Source organism: Strix aluco, chromosome 6 (genome assembly GCF_031877795.1).
Source record: "Strix aluco isolate bStrAlu1 chromosome 6, bStrAlu1.hap1, whole genome shotgun sequence".
Lineage (NCBI taxonomy): Eukaryota > Metazoa > Chordata > Aves > Strigiformes > Strigidae > Strix > Strix aluco.
In genome coordinates, this window is record NC_133936.1 from 18,061,646 (window position 1) to 18,077,812 (window position 16,167).

Here is a 16,167-nt window from a genome sequence, read left to right on the forward strand (position 1 = left end):
ACATGTCGAGGAAAAACACAAACCAGAAGCTCCCGAGGAATTTTGGAAAGGAAATGGGGAAGTAACTGCAGAAAAGGGACGGGGGGGGCGGGGGGTGGAAATGCACAGCAGTTTATAGCTCACAACAAATGGTCTGTTCCCAGCACCTCACCAGGCACTCGCTGCCTCTCCTTCCTGTCTCGGGGACACCCAGCAGAGGCTGTCCCAGCCAGGCAGGAGAACCGGGCATGGGCAGGCGGCTGGTGCTGGCTCCTGGGGGGTCGATTCCAGCAGGAGTCAGGGAAGAAACAAAACCAAGAGAAGCTGGCAAGAAAATACCATCCCCACTGTGTCAGATAGGGAGAGGAGGTTGCATGTCCTGTCTTGCTGGAGGGTAGATGGAGGGCAGCCGAGGCCAAGGCTAGCAGACACCAGGTACCTCCTGAGGTTCCATGGTGCAGCCTGGCTCGGAGGGCACATCACTTGGGTCCCACCCACAGCGCCACAGCTATTTCTGGGGGCCCAGAAACCATCTCATCTCCTCCCCTTTCTTTTTTTATCCCTCTTCCCTTTGCCTCCCAGCACAAGCCCCACAGCATGGGGTCCCCGCGTAAGCAGCCCCCTCAATCCACCCCTCACCCTGCAGCTATTTTAGAGAAAGGCAAGAGGTATTTTTAGTGCTGCCGGCTCCCAGGAGAAGCTCTGAGCCTCTGAGCCACAGCAGCACTGGCGCCAGAGAAACTGCCGCTGCTCTGGCTGATATTTCTTGTATAATTAAACTCAATCCATCCCGGGGGCCGGGTCTTGGCCACCAACTCAGCGAGGAGGGGAAGGAGCAGAGCCAGAAAGCTGGGGGCTGAGGCTCTGATGGATGCTGGGAATTGATTGCTCCGCAAACGTTAGAAAAGCGAGGCCTGAACTTTGGAGAAAGTTTTGCCAGTCATGGAGGAGCAGGATGGCTCCAAAAGGGGCAGAGAGTGGGATTTCATGGGAAGAGAGCCCAAACCGCCACCTCGGCAAAGGCAAAAGAACGTGTACCAGTATCATCTCATCCCACTCCCCTGTGGGAGATGGACTCAAAACGGATGACCAAGGCTGGACAGACCTAAAGGCAACCTGGGAGAAAGCAGTGGGATTTGCCCAGCGCCTGCAGGGCAAGTTGAGAGATCCCTCCTGGTAAACAAAAGCTCAATCTGGAGCTGGAGCCATGTAGGAAGTCTGGGGGCTGTCTGGTTAGCGAGCATCTGGTGAACACAAGCTGCGGCTGGAGGCTGACAAGCAGCAGCAGCACAACCCCTCCTTCTTCCCACGCCCACCGCCCGGCATCTGTCCGGGGGCCCCAGTCTGCCATCGAGGAATGGGGGGAACGACAGCCTGGAGAAAACACAGCACCGGCCGGGTTTTAGGGTTGGGTTTTTTTCCCTGTGCAAAAAGAACAGAGCATTTATTCCTGCGCTCCCTTAAATTTCAAGATACATTTGCAGCAATCCAGACACCAAGCTGGCATTCCAAGCAACAGTATATTTTATATAACTGATTTTTTTTTTGTTTTTACCACTTTACAAAGCCATACAATGAACTGCAAAGAATCCGACATCTGTACAAAGGGAAGACAAAAGCGGAGTCACATTCACACACGGACATGGTGTGACCGAAGTCATCCTTACACGCGCAACAACATTATGGGCACAAAGATACAAAATATAACGTATTTTTTTTCCATCTATATAAATACACAGAAATGGGCAAGTCTAAAAGTTTGAAACTGTTCATTAACACTGATTAGCAAATAAATCTGTAACGTTCCCAAAGTAACAAAGACAACAACAACAACAGAAAAAAAACCCACACATAACACGGCGGCACAGGATCCGCCAACAGAAACATCGGGTTGCTTCCTTTTTTTCTTTTTTTTTTTTTTTCCTTTTTAAGGAAAAGTAAAAAAAAAAAGAGTAACCCCAAACCAACCTCACAATTTGCAAAACAAACGAACGAAATGAAACAAGCCCCTGCGGGCTCCTTTGCTGTCTGATCCTCCTGCCTGCTCCAACGGGAAGGGTTGCCTTTTGTTGATGCTGCTGTCTGGGGTTTTTGGGGCAACTGGTTTCTTTACCCGCCCAACCTGCTGGGTGGGGATTTACTTTGCGCTTTGGTTCAGGCAGTTGAACTCACTGCAAAATCGATGCCCAGAGGCTGGGTTGGGTTTTTCTCCCTACCTGGTTTGTTTTCCATGTGTGGTTTGACCAGAGGGCAGCCAGCAAATGTTGCATCCAGAGCAACCCCAAAATTTGCTCAATTTATCTCCTTAAAGCCATAAGCCCCCCATCTCCACTGGCAATGAGGGGCTGGCAAAGACCATGAGATGGATGCATCCCATCAGCAGATGATAACATGGATCATCCCCCAAAATATCTCCCAGGGGAACAGAACTGGAGGCAGCCCCCTAGAATGGGAAACCCACATTTTTTGCATTGCAGGCACTACCGTTTGGAATAGGCAGCAAACGATCTCCCTGGAGAGCATTTCCCAACACACAGCAACAACAACAGCAAAGGGAGGACGGGTAGGAAGGGGCTTCTCCGAAGAACAAACCAACACAAAAAGGGCACGTACAATAAATTTACACACGCAAAAAAAAAAAAAAAAATATATATATATGTGGGGAAAAGTGCGTTTTTAAGGATATCTTTGGCAAGAATATATGCAGTTCTTTGTGCAGGAAGGAGGGATGTGTTTCTCTGTGTGTGTGTGAGCGAGAGAGAGATACCATCCGGCTGCTGACAACGGCAGTGTGATTACAACGAAACACATGCTGGGCTTAACTCGCACAAGCTTAAATCTCAAATACCATGACTGCATTTAAAAATGAAAAACCAGAGTCTTTTCTGTCCCTTTTGTAAGGAAAAAATATCAACACTAAGTCCCCACCAGCCCCAGGACCTTGGCGATCCTCAACACTGGCTGACGGTCTCTTCACGGGACAGAAAGGGTAGTTACACCTAAAAATGTAACTTTAAAAAGGAGATTAAAGGAAAAAAAAGTGCCTTTACAGGGCGCTGACAAACACCCGACTACATCATTGAAAGGTGATTAGCTGTGTGTTAAAAAATAATATAATCATCAGTCAATTTTGTTAGTGTTCGAGATTGGGATACAGTCTAAATCTTCAGCTAGTGGGTTAGTGGGGAAGCCATGAGTGGCTCAGGGCCCAAAGCAGGCATGGTGCTATTGGCAGGTATCTGCTGGGGTCGGCTTCTATGTGACATCTCTGGGGTGCTTAGATCTGCTTCATTTGTAAGGGAAGAAAAAGAGGAATGGGAGTTTCAAGCACCAGTTTCCGAGGCAGCAGATTAAAATAAAATTGCACTATTATCATCTCTTTTCTTAGCAGTGAGAAAACCAAGTCTGAAAAATAGAGGCTTTCAAAAATATATCTTTATATATCTATAAACACAGTGTTTTCTCTAATCAGTGAACGGCAAGGGTGAGGAGATTACAGGTGAGATCATCTCTCATCTCACTTGAATTTCGCAGAAGGAGGGAATCACTTTTTAGAAACATCAAAAATTAAAAGGTCTCTGCATCCGTACAGCCAGGGAGCCGGGGAGGGGGAAAGTCCCCCCAGAGCCTCCCGTCCCGCCACTGTCTCGCAACCAACTCCTCCCTACGCATCTTTTCACACTCGCTTCAGTACATCAGTACAGCCTCCGGCCGTGCCAGCCCCTCCAGGCACCCACGCTGCTCACTCCCCCACGCACACACACACACACGCACACGCACACCGGTCACACGCATGCCACCCCGACACAGGGGGGGACCCCCACGCCTCTTCCCCCATCTGTATTTTTCCTTGCTCTGGATTTTCTTTTAATGTGCAGGTGTTTCCCTGGGGCAGGGGAAGGGGAGGGGGGGCAGATACAATGGGGGAGATATGATGCGCAGAAAGCAATATGGCAAAAATAAATATTTTTGGAGTGTAAATTTAACCTTTTTTTTCTCCTTAAAATTTCATTAGCTTACAGTATTTCATCAGTATAGCTTGTATATATATTATAGTTATGAAGGCAAGGGCAGTCCAAGGGAGACAAGCTCTCTGGGGGGGGCTGCAGTGCTATGTTTCTGACTTTTGCCCCTAGTAGGCTATCTGGGCCACTTTGCACTGAAAGCTTCTCCCAAAAATCTCTCAGCAAGGGGAATAATATTTGCAGACGAGGGCTCAGCAATGACCCCACAGCTCCAGCCAGACTGTTCCCCCTGCCCCAAACCTGCACGTGTGACCAAAGCATCCTCTGCCCCCTCCCCAGCACTGTGGGGCTGGGACCTCCGCCTGCTGCCTCCCAACCATGATCCCCTGCCCACAGCAGCACCCTTCAGTCCTCTTGTCCCCTGGCTGGCCCTCCTCACCCACCAAAGCAAAGGGAAAAGCCAACAGCACCGAAGCCACTGTAAAACTACGGTGCATTTGGGGGGCACAAGCCTCCAGCCAGCCAGTTTTGGGGGTACGCGCATGCCAAGCAAGGTGGCTCTCGGAGGACCTGTTACCTCCCCACTGAGCCAAGGTTGCCCAGCAACTGCAGGTCCTTTCCTTTTTTTTAAAAAAAAACTTTCTTCCTTCTTTTTCTTTTTTTTAGCGTGGCCTCCAAAATAAAAGGAGAAAAAAGCGCCTGAGTTACTTGTAGTCATTCGCCTTTCGTGCAACTTGAATGTCCATGCAATTTAAAAACCACTTGCACATCTCTGAAGAGCGAGATAAGGGGTAGCCACGGGACCGCTGATTCACACAGGGAATCCACCTGTGCCAGCATCCACTATTATTATAATTGTTATTATTATTACAATGTTTTTCTTTCCTTTCTGTTTTGTTTTTTTTGTGTTAAGAGAATGTGTGACAGGCTGCAGGAGAAAACTGCCAAAGAGGACTAGTGACGGGAGGGAAAAGGGGAAGACAGGAGAGGAGGAAACTTTCTGCATCCTCCGGGGAGGTTCCCATGGAGCATCTGCCTTCCCCAGGCATGGGGTGGCAGGAGCCCCCCCGACACCTCCTCGCAGGCTGGAGAGCACAGGCACCCCCGGGGAGGTGGGGAAATTGTGACACCCCTCTCTGGGTGGACTCACAGCAGCTCACCTGTGATCAGTGCTGGGCTTTGGGTCAGCAACAGAGGTCAGCCCACAGCCAAGCTCCCCAGGGACAGGAGGGTTCAGGACCAAGCCCCCCCATGGCCCCAGCAAGGCGGCCAGCAAGTTTCGGAAGAAGCATGGGGGCTGGTGAGGGCCCTCTGCTGCAGCCGGGCAAGGAAAGGTTTCTGAGGGCTTTTCCTCCAGCGTCCCACTGACCAACCCACATCGTTATCTCCTACGGGTCGTTTCAAACACACAGCAGACATTCACTGATAGAGCTGCTGGGGTGGAGCTTCTTCCATGGGTTTTGCCAGTTGTCTCTTTTTTTCCAGATGGAAAACACCAGTCATGGTCCCACAGTCGGTCCCGAGTGGATGTCACCACTGGGGACCACGATGCCGAAATCTGGGAACAGGCCGCTCACTGCCACCTTCGCTTTGGTCACCTTCTCTGCAATGGGACATACATCCTGTCTGGAGTGACTTTGTGGCGTTCTCATGTAGGTGCATGCTTTTGGTTCCTCTAAGTGTGTATTTGGCTTGCGTTGAGTTTTTAGAGGTTTCATTGGGGTTTTTTTGTTTGTTTGCTGTTTTCCTCCAAAATTCCAACCCTTTCCCCCCCCCCCCCCCGATTCACTTCCCTCTCCCACAATGCACTTCCTCACACTCCTTCTCGGATCAGCTCCAAGTCCTTCTCCAAAATTCAAGAATCACCCGCAAGTGCCAGCTCATCTTTTCTGGCCAGAGCCAAGCATGACTCTGGAGACAAAGTTGACAATGGCTGCAGCCGGCTGGTCCGGGTCCAGCTCGGCAAAGAGGTGGCAGATGTTGTCTGTGGTGCTCCCTTGCTTCCTGGCCACAAAGCCGAAGAGCCTGGGTGGGAAGAAGGCAAAAGGCTCAGTGAGGTTTGCCAGTGTTGCTTGCCCAAGGAACACCACAACCCTGTTCCAGAATGGTCTTGTCCACCTTCCCCTCTTTAACATCCACCTAGCACAACACAAAGGGAGACATCCCAAACCAGCCTGCATGAAGATCCATCTACTCTTCCCTTTGCTGCAGTTTCTTTGAAGGCCAGCATGGCATTTTCATCATCTCTTGGCCAAACTCCCCTTTGCTCTGACCATCCCTGCCTTCCTCCCCAAGATCGTCCCCAAGAAGGGACCTTCAAGGTGGCCACCACATTGCCTTGGTCTGGGTGATGACTCTTGAAACCACAGAGGTGTGATGGGCTGGCCATTGGGGTAGACCCTGTATGAGAGGAAAGCCATCTGGGGACACGGGGACCTGGGTGAGACCATGCAGTTATTTCTGTCTGTCTCTCCCCGATGAATAAAATGTCCCTTTTTTTTTTTAATTAGAACGTGCAAACTCAAGTTATAAATACAGGGGAACAGAATGTGAGACAGGCCTAGGCCATGGCATTTCTAATTGGAGAGGGGAAATATCCCAGCAGCTGGACACCCTAATAAAAACCCCTTCGCTAACACAATGGCTAAAATTAGTGGGAATTGGCCCCTGGAAATGGGCTCAGCCAGTGGCTCCTTAGTCCCATGGGTCAGGACAGAGAGGACAGGAGGAAAGGGAAGAGCTGGCCAGTGGCTCACACGCCATCAGCATAACCTGCTCCATGAGCTCTCTCCCTCTGACTCTGCTGGGAGTTTCCAGTAAGGCCAGTTCAGCAAGGGCCAGTTCCTCTGATCAGGAATTTCAGGCTGAAAGATGCTTCCTGAGTTCCCAGGACCATGGTCTCATGCTTGGGTGAAATGGGCTTAGCTCCTCACTGCAGAAATATCTCATGCATGACCAAGAGGCTGTCCTGAATGGGGCATCTCCCAGTCAATGCTCAAACACAAGCAGGAACAACCCCAACAGCGGCTGGGAGGAACTGGCTGGAAAGCACAGAAAATACTTACTTGGCTGGGCCACTGCCATCAGTTTTAGTCCACCTGCAAAGAGAAGAGGAGGTGTGAGGGATGGTGCCTCCTGCACCCCACAGAGAGACAGGGGGCCACCGCACCAATGCTGGAAGGCCAGCCTGGCTTTGCACAGGCTTGGCTCTATGGAAAAAAACATGATGCACCTCTCCCCCAGCACGAAGATGCTTAGAGACACCACAAAGTCACTACGAGAAGCTGGTGTTGCCCCACAGTATTGAAGGGGACCTTCTATCCCTGCCCTCTGCAGGACCAAGGGGGACAGAACAAGCAAACACCCTGCTCCAAGCAGCCCAGGAGCCTGGGGGAGGGAAAGGGGCAGGGGACATGTGCTCCCCCCAGGTTAGGGCACTCACTTTCGTTCCTGGGGGTCCAGGTCACAGAAGGTGACGGTGTTGAGGGGGTAGTGTCGTCGGAAGAACAATCTGAAACACAAAGCGGGGAGCATCAGGGCTGGGGAGCCCCCACCTCTGCCCCACCACAGCCCAGCCCCACTGGCATAGAAGACACTCCCATAGGTCTCCCTTAGGATGCTCCAGGAGTCAAGGACAGAGTCCAGGCCTGCCCATGACCAGGCTCATGTCACCCGAGGGACATCCTTCATCAACACACTCCCTGAATCACAGCCTCCTTGGCTTTGGGGACCCAGGGACATGGCCATGGGGGCTCTTACTTCCTCTGGTTGTCAGTTAAGGTGATGCCTTGTGCGGAGACTTTGAAGTGGACGATGGTAGCAGTGGGCATGGGGTCAGCCACCAGCGTCTCAGCGACAGCCTTTGCAATGGCCTGGGGGCCCGTCAGTGACTCCATCTCCACCGAATTGATGAAGAGGACGTTGCAGGCTGGAAAGGGAGACAGTAGGCATAGGGTCAACCACTGCTCTGACCCACATTCACCCCACGACAGCCCCTTTCTACTCACCCGCACCCTGTTTGAGGAGATCTGTGGCTGAGTTCGTGGCTGACACGGTGTCCTTCTTTTCCTCCATGGGATCTAGAAGACATGGGATGGTTACTGGTGCTCCCTGCTTGGAATCCTACCCCATCCCTGTAGGCTGTGGGGACGGATGCAATCCCTTCTGGTCTTGGCTCTTACCTCGGTCAGGAATGACCAGCTTGCATGGCAGGGCCAAGGGCATGATAGAGTGCTGGTACACCAGAGCCGAGAGACAGCCTGAGGAGAAAGGGGAGATGGTCAGCGCAAGGCTGGTGACATGGGTTTCCCCCATGTTAGGTCAGTGTTGCTCCAGGTGGATGGGAACAGGATTTCTGGTAGGTTTCTTCACTGTGGTCCTAATGCCACACGTGGCAATTCCTCTCACTGAAACCACCATGTCCACAGAGGGTTGAGGGAAATGACAGAGATGCCAGGGCCATCTTAGGAACAGCAAGTGGGGCACAGGTTCTCGTGCAGTGTGTCAGAGCACATTACCCATGAGATAAATGGAACAAGAGGACCCCCTGCCCTCCACCCTGCCCAGCAGCATCATTTGCCCTCCATATGCATGCAGAAAGGTATGTACCTGTGCATATAGGCATATTTGTGTGCACTCATGAGTGTGCATGACCCCAGAGGCTCCAAATGCCCACAGGACTTGGTTACACAGGGACAAGATGCAGTAACAGAGGCAGGGGCTCTCCCAGACACCCAACAGCTCCAATAGTCCACGAAAGGCAAGGCTCTCCCAACCCAACCCCACATGTGGGAAGCACGCTGGGGGCACTCACCAAAGTTGGGCTCATTGGGGCATCCTTTTAGTTTCACACCCCGCGGGCTGGTCTCGATGAGGAAGTGCCTCACCAGCTCGTTGGTGATGTCTCCTGGGAAGAGACAGAGGTTCTCACACCAGAACCACCCTTCTCCTCCTCCTCCTCCTCCTCTGCAGTCCCACACGGAAACCAGTGCTCCAGCTCGAGGGAAGGGTCCCTGCCACTCTGCACACCCTCCTCGAATGCGACCCTTCGCACAGGGTCAACCCCAAGCCAGGCTCCCCCATGGTGTTGGTGAGCTGGGGAAGCTGTGCCCATTTCACCATGCCAAAGCACAAGATACAGATGCCCCTGAGCCCTCCGCAACTCAGGGAAGAGGGTGTCTGATACTTCCCTGTGCCCTGGAAGGGGAGAGCTGGGAGGGAGGGATCCTGCCACATCAGCACATACCCAAGGGCACAACTGGCTCAGCAGACCCGGCTGCCTGCTTGCCCCAGCCGCACAATGGAAAGCATCTTGGTGTGGGATGGAGAAGGGCACACAATACCTTTCTTGTTCTGCTGCACGACTGTGGGAGGTGGAGAAGCTACTTTCATGGCAAGGCCATAGGCTCCCCGGAAGGAGTGGCTGTCTCGGATGATGAAAGCCCCCGGCTCCCTGTCCTTCAGCAGAGCGATGGCTGCAGGAGAGAACGACAGACATCAGAGCTGGCATGGCAAGAGCCGACATGCCCTCCAAAACCAGCAGGTGTGGGTCAGGATAGGGTGCCCCAGCTCCACAGCCTCACAGATGGACACTGTAGTGTTACTGTCCCCCCCTGCACATCTGGATGGGGGTCTTGAGCAGGCCCACGGACAGGCAGGGGTTCATCTCCCCCCAACCTCTGCTGCCCTTGCATGGGAATCTCAGAGAATCCATTCCCACCCAGCCCAGCTCTAAGCAACTGAGCACTGGAGAGCAGGCAGGGATCAGGGACCAAATGCTGGGACCTTGCCCCTAAAGGCACCTTGCCCCCTCCTTATTCTCCCCTTATTTTAGCCATGTCTCCAAGACCCCTCTGAGTTCTCTCAACTCAAGATCTGGGAGCTTTGCACCCCAAACTGCATAGATCCACCGCACGCTGTGGAGACCGGTGCTCCTCCACCAAGGGGAACATTTGGGGAGCCCACATCATGCAAACCTGCAGCTGAGCTGGGCTTCAACCCCCCTCTGCAACGGTCTGAGCATCCACAATCCATCTTCGCTCCTAACCCAGCCCCTAAGGGAAATCCTTGCTAATTCCTGTGATCCCAGATGATACACCCCAACTCCCAACCATGGCTCACTTGACCATATCCTTCACCCTGTGCCATCTACCCACCCTGCTCCCTGGAGATCTCTGGTTTGTACCAGTACTTGGAAGTGTCCTGCACAAACTTGACATTGGCACGAGTCTCAGGGCTAATGTCTGCAAGGAAAGGAAAAGAAGACAATAGTTAAAAAAATGCTGTATCTAAAAGTCCATGAGTTTTTAGCAAATCCGACTAAAGCATTAATACCTCCACCTCCTTTCAGCCCCAGCACATTGCTTTAACCCCAACCTAATCCTCCATGCCCAGGCAGGCTGATCATCACCTGGAGCTTATGGGGCTGCTGGGCATCTAAAGCTAAATCCAAATATAAGAGCCCTTGAAGGGATGTGCATCAGATGAGCCTCTTTGCCACACAGCCAGAGACAAAATGGGAATTCATCATTTAAAAGGGAATTGGACAGGTGAAATGAAAGCTCTTGGAGGAAAGAGATATGTCCAGAGGGTGGTGGGGAGATCCTCTGACTTCAGAGACCTTCACTGCTCTTTAATATTCAAAATTTGGCTCATCCATCATAAAAATAAATTCCTTCCCTTGTCTTTGCTCCATGCAGAGGAACTGGATAGGTTGACCTACCCTAGGAAATTCAGCCCCAGGCCCAGCCCAATGCTGCCTCGCTCAGTGCCCTTCAGTGGCACAGCCCCGATGGGAGCTAGTCCTCTGGCCGTGAAGCTGTCACTTTGCTCAGGCAACGTTTCCAACCACCTGCCTTCCAAAAAACAACCAAGCAAACAACCCAGAGGGCCAGATAGCATCTCTGCTGGAGACGTGTTATCAGCCCTCTGCAATCTGGTAGCCTTTGGAGAGGTGGGGGGCTCACTCCCCTCCCCAGCCCGCTCACTAATTGTTACAGGGTTTAATTGCTCCTGCTTCTCCACTGGGAAAGGTCCCCAGCCACAGCAAGTCACGGGGCCAGGGCGGGTGCCAGCATGCCCACAAAAGGCTGCCCACTCAGCAGCGAAACTGGCCCAGCAGCCGGAGCCACCACTGTCCCACGGCTTTATTCCCCTGGTCCTATCAGCCCAATCTTGGCGTCACTCAGGTGTCCCATAACTGGAGTCAGTGAAGGCGTTCCAGGCGTGGCAGCACCCAGGGCACAGCACACCATTTGAAATGAGGAGGCAGTGCCGCAGTGGGGTCTCAGAAGGGTAAAGCCCGCCAGGAACAGGGCCAGGAGGTCAGCACATCTCCACAGCAGAGAAAAGCCGCCTCAGGGCGCTTTGATCTCCCCGTACACAGCTCTGGGTGCTGTTTACACCAGCAATGCTGGGTCGGTGCTTTTCCTGTTTGGATTTGTCAGAAAGCGCAGGAAATGGCCTAAGCCCTGGCGGTGTCGCCGGTTTGCGGACAGGCAGGAGGGGTAAATCAGGACATGGCTGCAACCCCTTCCCTGCCAGCCAGCAAGGAGGAGGAGGGGAGAGCCCTGGGCAGGCCAGGGGATGCAGGGACTTCTGAGGGCATCCCTTACCTGGCATGGAGAACTTGGAGAAGTCCGGCAGGGTGTGGGAGAAGGCAACGGTGCTCCCACCGCTGGGGCTGGACATGCCGCTGGAGAGGGGCGAGGATGTCTTGCCATTGATGATGGCATAGTTGGGGAGGCTGTTGGAGCGGTCCCCAGCCGACATCCGCCGCTTCTCGGGCAGCGCGGGCTGTGGTGTGGGGCTGCCCTGGTGGTAGGCAGCCGAGTCCGGGGAGGAGGAGTGTGGCGTGCTCGTGCCAGGGTAATACGCCGGCGAGACAGGGAAGGATGGCGTGGAGGGAGGCTGGTAGCCAGAGGAGCTACTCTGCCGAGACAGCGTCGGGCGCCTCTCCTCCGGGCTAGGGTAGCCGTACAGGGGGCTGCCAGGGGGGATGGCCACTGCAGCTTGATGCCTGGCCAGGCTAGGGCTCCCCGGTGGGGCCACCAGGTTACCATGAGCCACCACAGTGTGCCTGCCCAGCCCAGGGCTGCCGGGAGCGCCACTCACACTGGGGTTGACAGCTCTTCGCCCAAAGCCAGGGCTGGGCGGCGTGTTGGTAGCCACTGTCCGGTGCAGGGTGCGGGGGCTCCCTGGCAGGGCGTGAACCCCCACCACATTGACCTGTGGCTGCGGCCGAGCTTGAGGGTCCGGCTGGAGGCTGGCTCGGCCATCGGGGTAGTCAGGGCTGGCATACACTGAGCCTGGGACTCCACCTTGGACCGTTGCAAAGGAAGATGGAGACGAGTTTTGGTAGCTGCTGTGAGCAGAGGGCATCTGCGAGCCAACAGGCGACCGGTAAGCAGGCTCAGCTGAGGCATGGGGAGGTGTAACCGTGCTGTGGGGGCTTCCCTCTGATGGGTAGCTGTGGAGGGAGGTCCTGAGGAGAGATGAGGAGAAGGAGGATTCAGCTCCACTGCTTGTTCATGCTGCTGGCTGGCACCCTCCTGCGTGTGGTGCACAGCACCAGCGAGCTGCTCGGTTGTTCAGAGGCAATGGAAGCATGGGTCCTGCCAGCTGCATGAAAGCAACTAGAGGCAGCTTTAGTTCCACCGTGCATCCCAATTCCCTCTCAAAATATGACTTTCTGGGAGGCAGAGACATTTTCCAGTTACTGTTCCAGCAAAACACCCAATTTGTTCCTCCCTGCCAGCCTTGCCAGGCTGGGCTGGTGCAGGACACTTCATGGACAGGGTGGAGAGGGGACAGGGACGATGGCTCCATTGCACCACAAGGGACCGATGCTCAGCCTAACCCAGGGCTAGGGGTTAGCATGGAACCCATCCCTCCTCCCGCCCCAGGGGCAGGTTCCCAGTGAGATGCTGCTGAGGTCCAGTGACCATCAAGTGACCACCAGTGACCCAGTTTTGTGTCCTCAGGTCAGTGACCCACATGGTTGGCCGGGACCCCCACACCCTGCATAGGGAGACAGGGGTACTTGCAAAGGCAATTTTAATGTGGGAGCATGCCTGTGCACCAGGCAGGGTTCAGCCCTGGCCCCACCAGCCCCTGGGACCTGCACCCACTGCCTTACCCGTCCACGCTGTGAATGGGGCTGCTGGTGGAGACGGGGCTGGGGGCGGTGAAAGAGTTGGTGAAGGTGCCATTCCTGGAGGGCACCTCTGGGCCCCCAGGCTGGACGGTGGGCAGGCTCCCTCCCCTGCCTGTCGTGGCTGTGCGGGCCACCGACTCGACATAGCTTCTGGGCTCTGTGGCAAAAGAGAAGGGGAAACAGATAAGCCCACAGCTCCCATGGGAACAGGGCCATGCCCTTCCCAGTATCCCTGTTTCAGCCAATGTGGGTGCCTGAGCTGAGCTTCTCCAGCTGCACATTCCCCCCATCCCTCATCCCAGCGAGTGTGCAAAAACACATCCTGGTCATCTGAACCTTTAGATTGTTCTAAGGGATGCTGAAGGCTCCAGTCAGGGCACAGGGAGGGGGGTTGTGCCCACCCATTTCCCTGAGGGGACCAAAGCACACAGGACTTGGTCCCTTCCACTGGATAGCGGTCCCTGCCTGCAGGGGTTCCTGCACCATAGCCCCTCCACCCTGCTCTGAGTCAGCGTCCCTCCCCACCCGGGATGCCACACAGCACACGTCGTGCTCCTTGCTCATCCCCAGCCCCTAAAAATAGAGTGGGTGACTCTGCCCAGCCTGCGCTGACTCACGCAGGACTGACGACGATGCCCAGTGGTCCCTGCCCCGCATGGCCCACCTCTGCCAGCCATCTCCAGCAGCAGACCAGAGAGCAGCCCCAGCTATTTCCACTGCAGCATCCAACACTCTCACTCCCAGTCCAGCTTGAAACCAGAGCCCATGAGCATGACCAAGAAAAGCAATTTTCCTTTGGAGCCGCCGAGCCATCCCGTGCCAGGAGCAGCGGGCTGGGCTGGCCGTCACCAGACACGGCAGCTGCCAGACACAACCCTCCCTCCTCCCTTTCCCCCCCTGTCTCCTGCTCCATTCAGGCTGGTCCCCATCCCTATGAAAGCTCCTGCAGCCCCCAGCTCCCCCTCCACAAAAGCCACACCAGAGGAAGGGGCTGCAGCTTTAGCCTCATCTCCCAGTGCCCCTGCAGCCGTGTCACACCTCAGCTAGCACATGCCATCAGCTGCCTCCGTGCTGGGGCACAATGCCCTAAGTGAGACCCACCAGCATCAAACACTGTGGGCCAGGCATCCTTGCAGGTCCCTGGCTCCAGGCTGGCCATGCCCGAGGTGGCCTCACAGTAGTAATTAGTATGACAAACATTATAATAATAATAATTATTATTATTATTAGTCATAACAGCCAGACTCCAGCTAAGCCTGCCAGCGAGCCGGTCTGCTCACAGCCAGTAACACCAATGCACAGCTCAGCGTTCAGTGCCAGACCAGTGGGTTGCAAGGAAAAGGACTGTCATAGGTCCGTCCCCTCGCAGCATCTCCATGCCCCATCCACCTGCAGACAGGGGAGAAGTCATCCATCCCTTGGGCTGATCTCCCTGCCCAGCCCTGCTCAACCACCCCAGGAAAGATATGAGCCAAAACCAGACTGAGGATGTTAACGTGGACTTGCTACCAGCATCTGAGGTAGGACACACGGCTCTGAGTGACAGGGACCAGGCACTGCCCAGGGGGACACCCAGGGCAGCTGCAAGAAACTCATCACAGCTTAGGTAATTAAATTAATTTCACAGCTACTCACTTTTCCCCCCTAGCTCCCCACCCCAGACTAAAATTAGCCAGACAGTACATATGAGTCAGCCTGCAAGAGGTTAAGACCAAACGGCTGCAAAAATGCCAGCCCCTCCTGCAAAGGTGGGGCTGAAGCAAGGCAGGAGCCGGAGGCTCAGGGAGGGGGGACAGCATACGTGTGCCACACCGTGGGCATGCCATTTGGTTCAATACGGGAAAAAAGAAAGAAAAAAAAACCTGGGAAGTTTCAGGCAGGGTTTTTTTAGGTTGAAAAAATCAGACCTTGGCTCCTAGTGTTTTCTTGGAAGACGCTCTGGAGATGGGAAGACAGTGGGAGAATAGAGGTCATGAGTCACCGGGGGGTGGGCAGTCATTTGGGAATCCCAAATCCAGGCAGGGCTGCACTCCTGCCAGAAATACCCAGCGCTGTGACAGCGCTGGGTTGTTTTAAAGCCTCCTCGGAGGTGTCAGCCAGGCCCCGAGCTCCTGCACAGCCAGAGCATCCTCAGGACCAGCCCGGCCGCACAGGCTGGGATCTGCTGAGCAGGGTCCCGGTGGGACAGGGATCCTTGTGGGGTGGGCGGCTGGGTAGAGAGGGTGCTAAGCCAAAGCTTTGTTAAGCCAAACCACCAGTCCCTGCTCAGGATTCAACCCTCTCAACACCCTCATGTTATCCAAGAGGATGAAGCAGGGCAAGAGGCTGGTGGCAGCCACTCAGCCCAGACAGCGCAGGATCACTGGGCATACTTTAACTTACCCAAGAAACCATCACTGAACAATCAGCTCTGGAAACAACATTTTCTTCAAGCAAACAATTTCTCCAGTATTACACAATGTTCAGGTTTACGTTATGTGCATTTTGAGGAACTCCCGGGGAGAAATGCTGACAGCTCCCGGGGCCACAGGAAGCATCGGAAATTCACCAGGAAGAGACATCCTCTCCCCAAATCCCATCTTGAACACACAGTTCCCCATTCCGGCCCTGAGGGCCCAAAGTTTCATTAGATAGCGGGCGGCACTCAGGGAAATCACAGCCGTTCCTGAAGCCTCCGTCCCCCCAGGAGACGTGCCACCCCAGAGCCCGCAGAGCCTCCTCCTTCAGCACAGCCACTCCTGAGCTGACGTCCCAGCTCAGCCCCATCCTTGGCATCCCCAGAGAGGCACAGCCCAGGGACGAGAGAGGTGGGGGGAATTTGGGCAGCCTCCCAGCCGGCAGAGAACACACACCGGCTGCCGACACTGTGCCGCTGCCTGGCTGGCTGAGCCAGCAGCACACTGGTGGCCTCTGCGCCTGCTGACCTTTTGTGCTGCACTTTGGTTTATTTTCGCTCCAAACGGCAGCAGCAAAGCCAGAAAAGGGAGGGCAGGAGCCCAAAACCGGGGCTGCTGCTCCCAGCCCCCTGCCAGGCTGGTCCAAAGCTGGCCAGAGCCTGCCAGCATCCCT

The 16,167-nt window shown here is 54.5% G+C and overlaps 1 protein-coding gene across 14 annotated transcripts in view; it reads right to left on the bottom strand.

Moving 5' to 3' along the window:
• Positions 1-1,480: 1,480 nt before the first annotated feature.
• TNS1 (tensin 1) overlaps positions 1,481-16,167 on the bottom strand; it is a 66,334-nt gene continuing 51,647 nt past the window's right edge. For 13 of the 14 annotated variants that reach the window (XM_074828839.1, XM_074828849.1, XM_074828848.1 and 10 more), the window contains 11 exons: positions 13,081-13,255; positions 11,558-12,426; positions 10,100-10,186; positions 9,287-9,418; positions 8,758-8,850; positions 8,126-8,203; positions 7,952-8,023; positions 7,704-7,872; positions 7,387-7,455; positions 7,010-7,042; positions 1,481-5,969 (listed from right to left, as the gene is read on the bottom strand). In XM_074828839.1, the coding sequence (XP_074684940.1) occupies positions 5,825-5,969; positions 7,010-7,042; positions 7,387-7,455; positions 7,704-7,872; positions 7,952-8,023; positions 8,126-8,203; positions 8,758-8,850; positions 9,287-9,418; positions 10,100-10,186; positions 11,558-12,426; positions 13,081-13,255 (1,922 nt within the window). In that variant the 3' untranslated portion in view covers positions 1,481-5,824. The remainder of the gene's footprint in view (positions 5,970-7,009; positions 7,043-7,386; positions 7,456-7,703; positions 7,873-7,951; positions 8,024-8,125; positions 8,204-8,757; positions 8,851-9,286; positions 9,419-10,099; positions 10,187-11,557; positions 12,427-13,080; positions 13,256-16,167) is intronic. The other variant, XM_074828837.1, reaches the window with a different exon arrangement.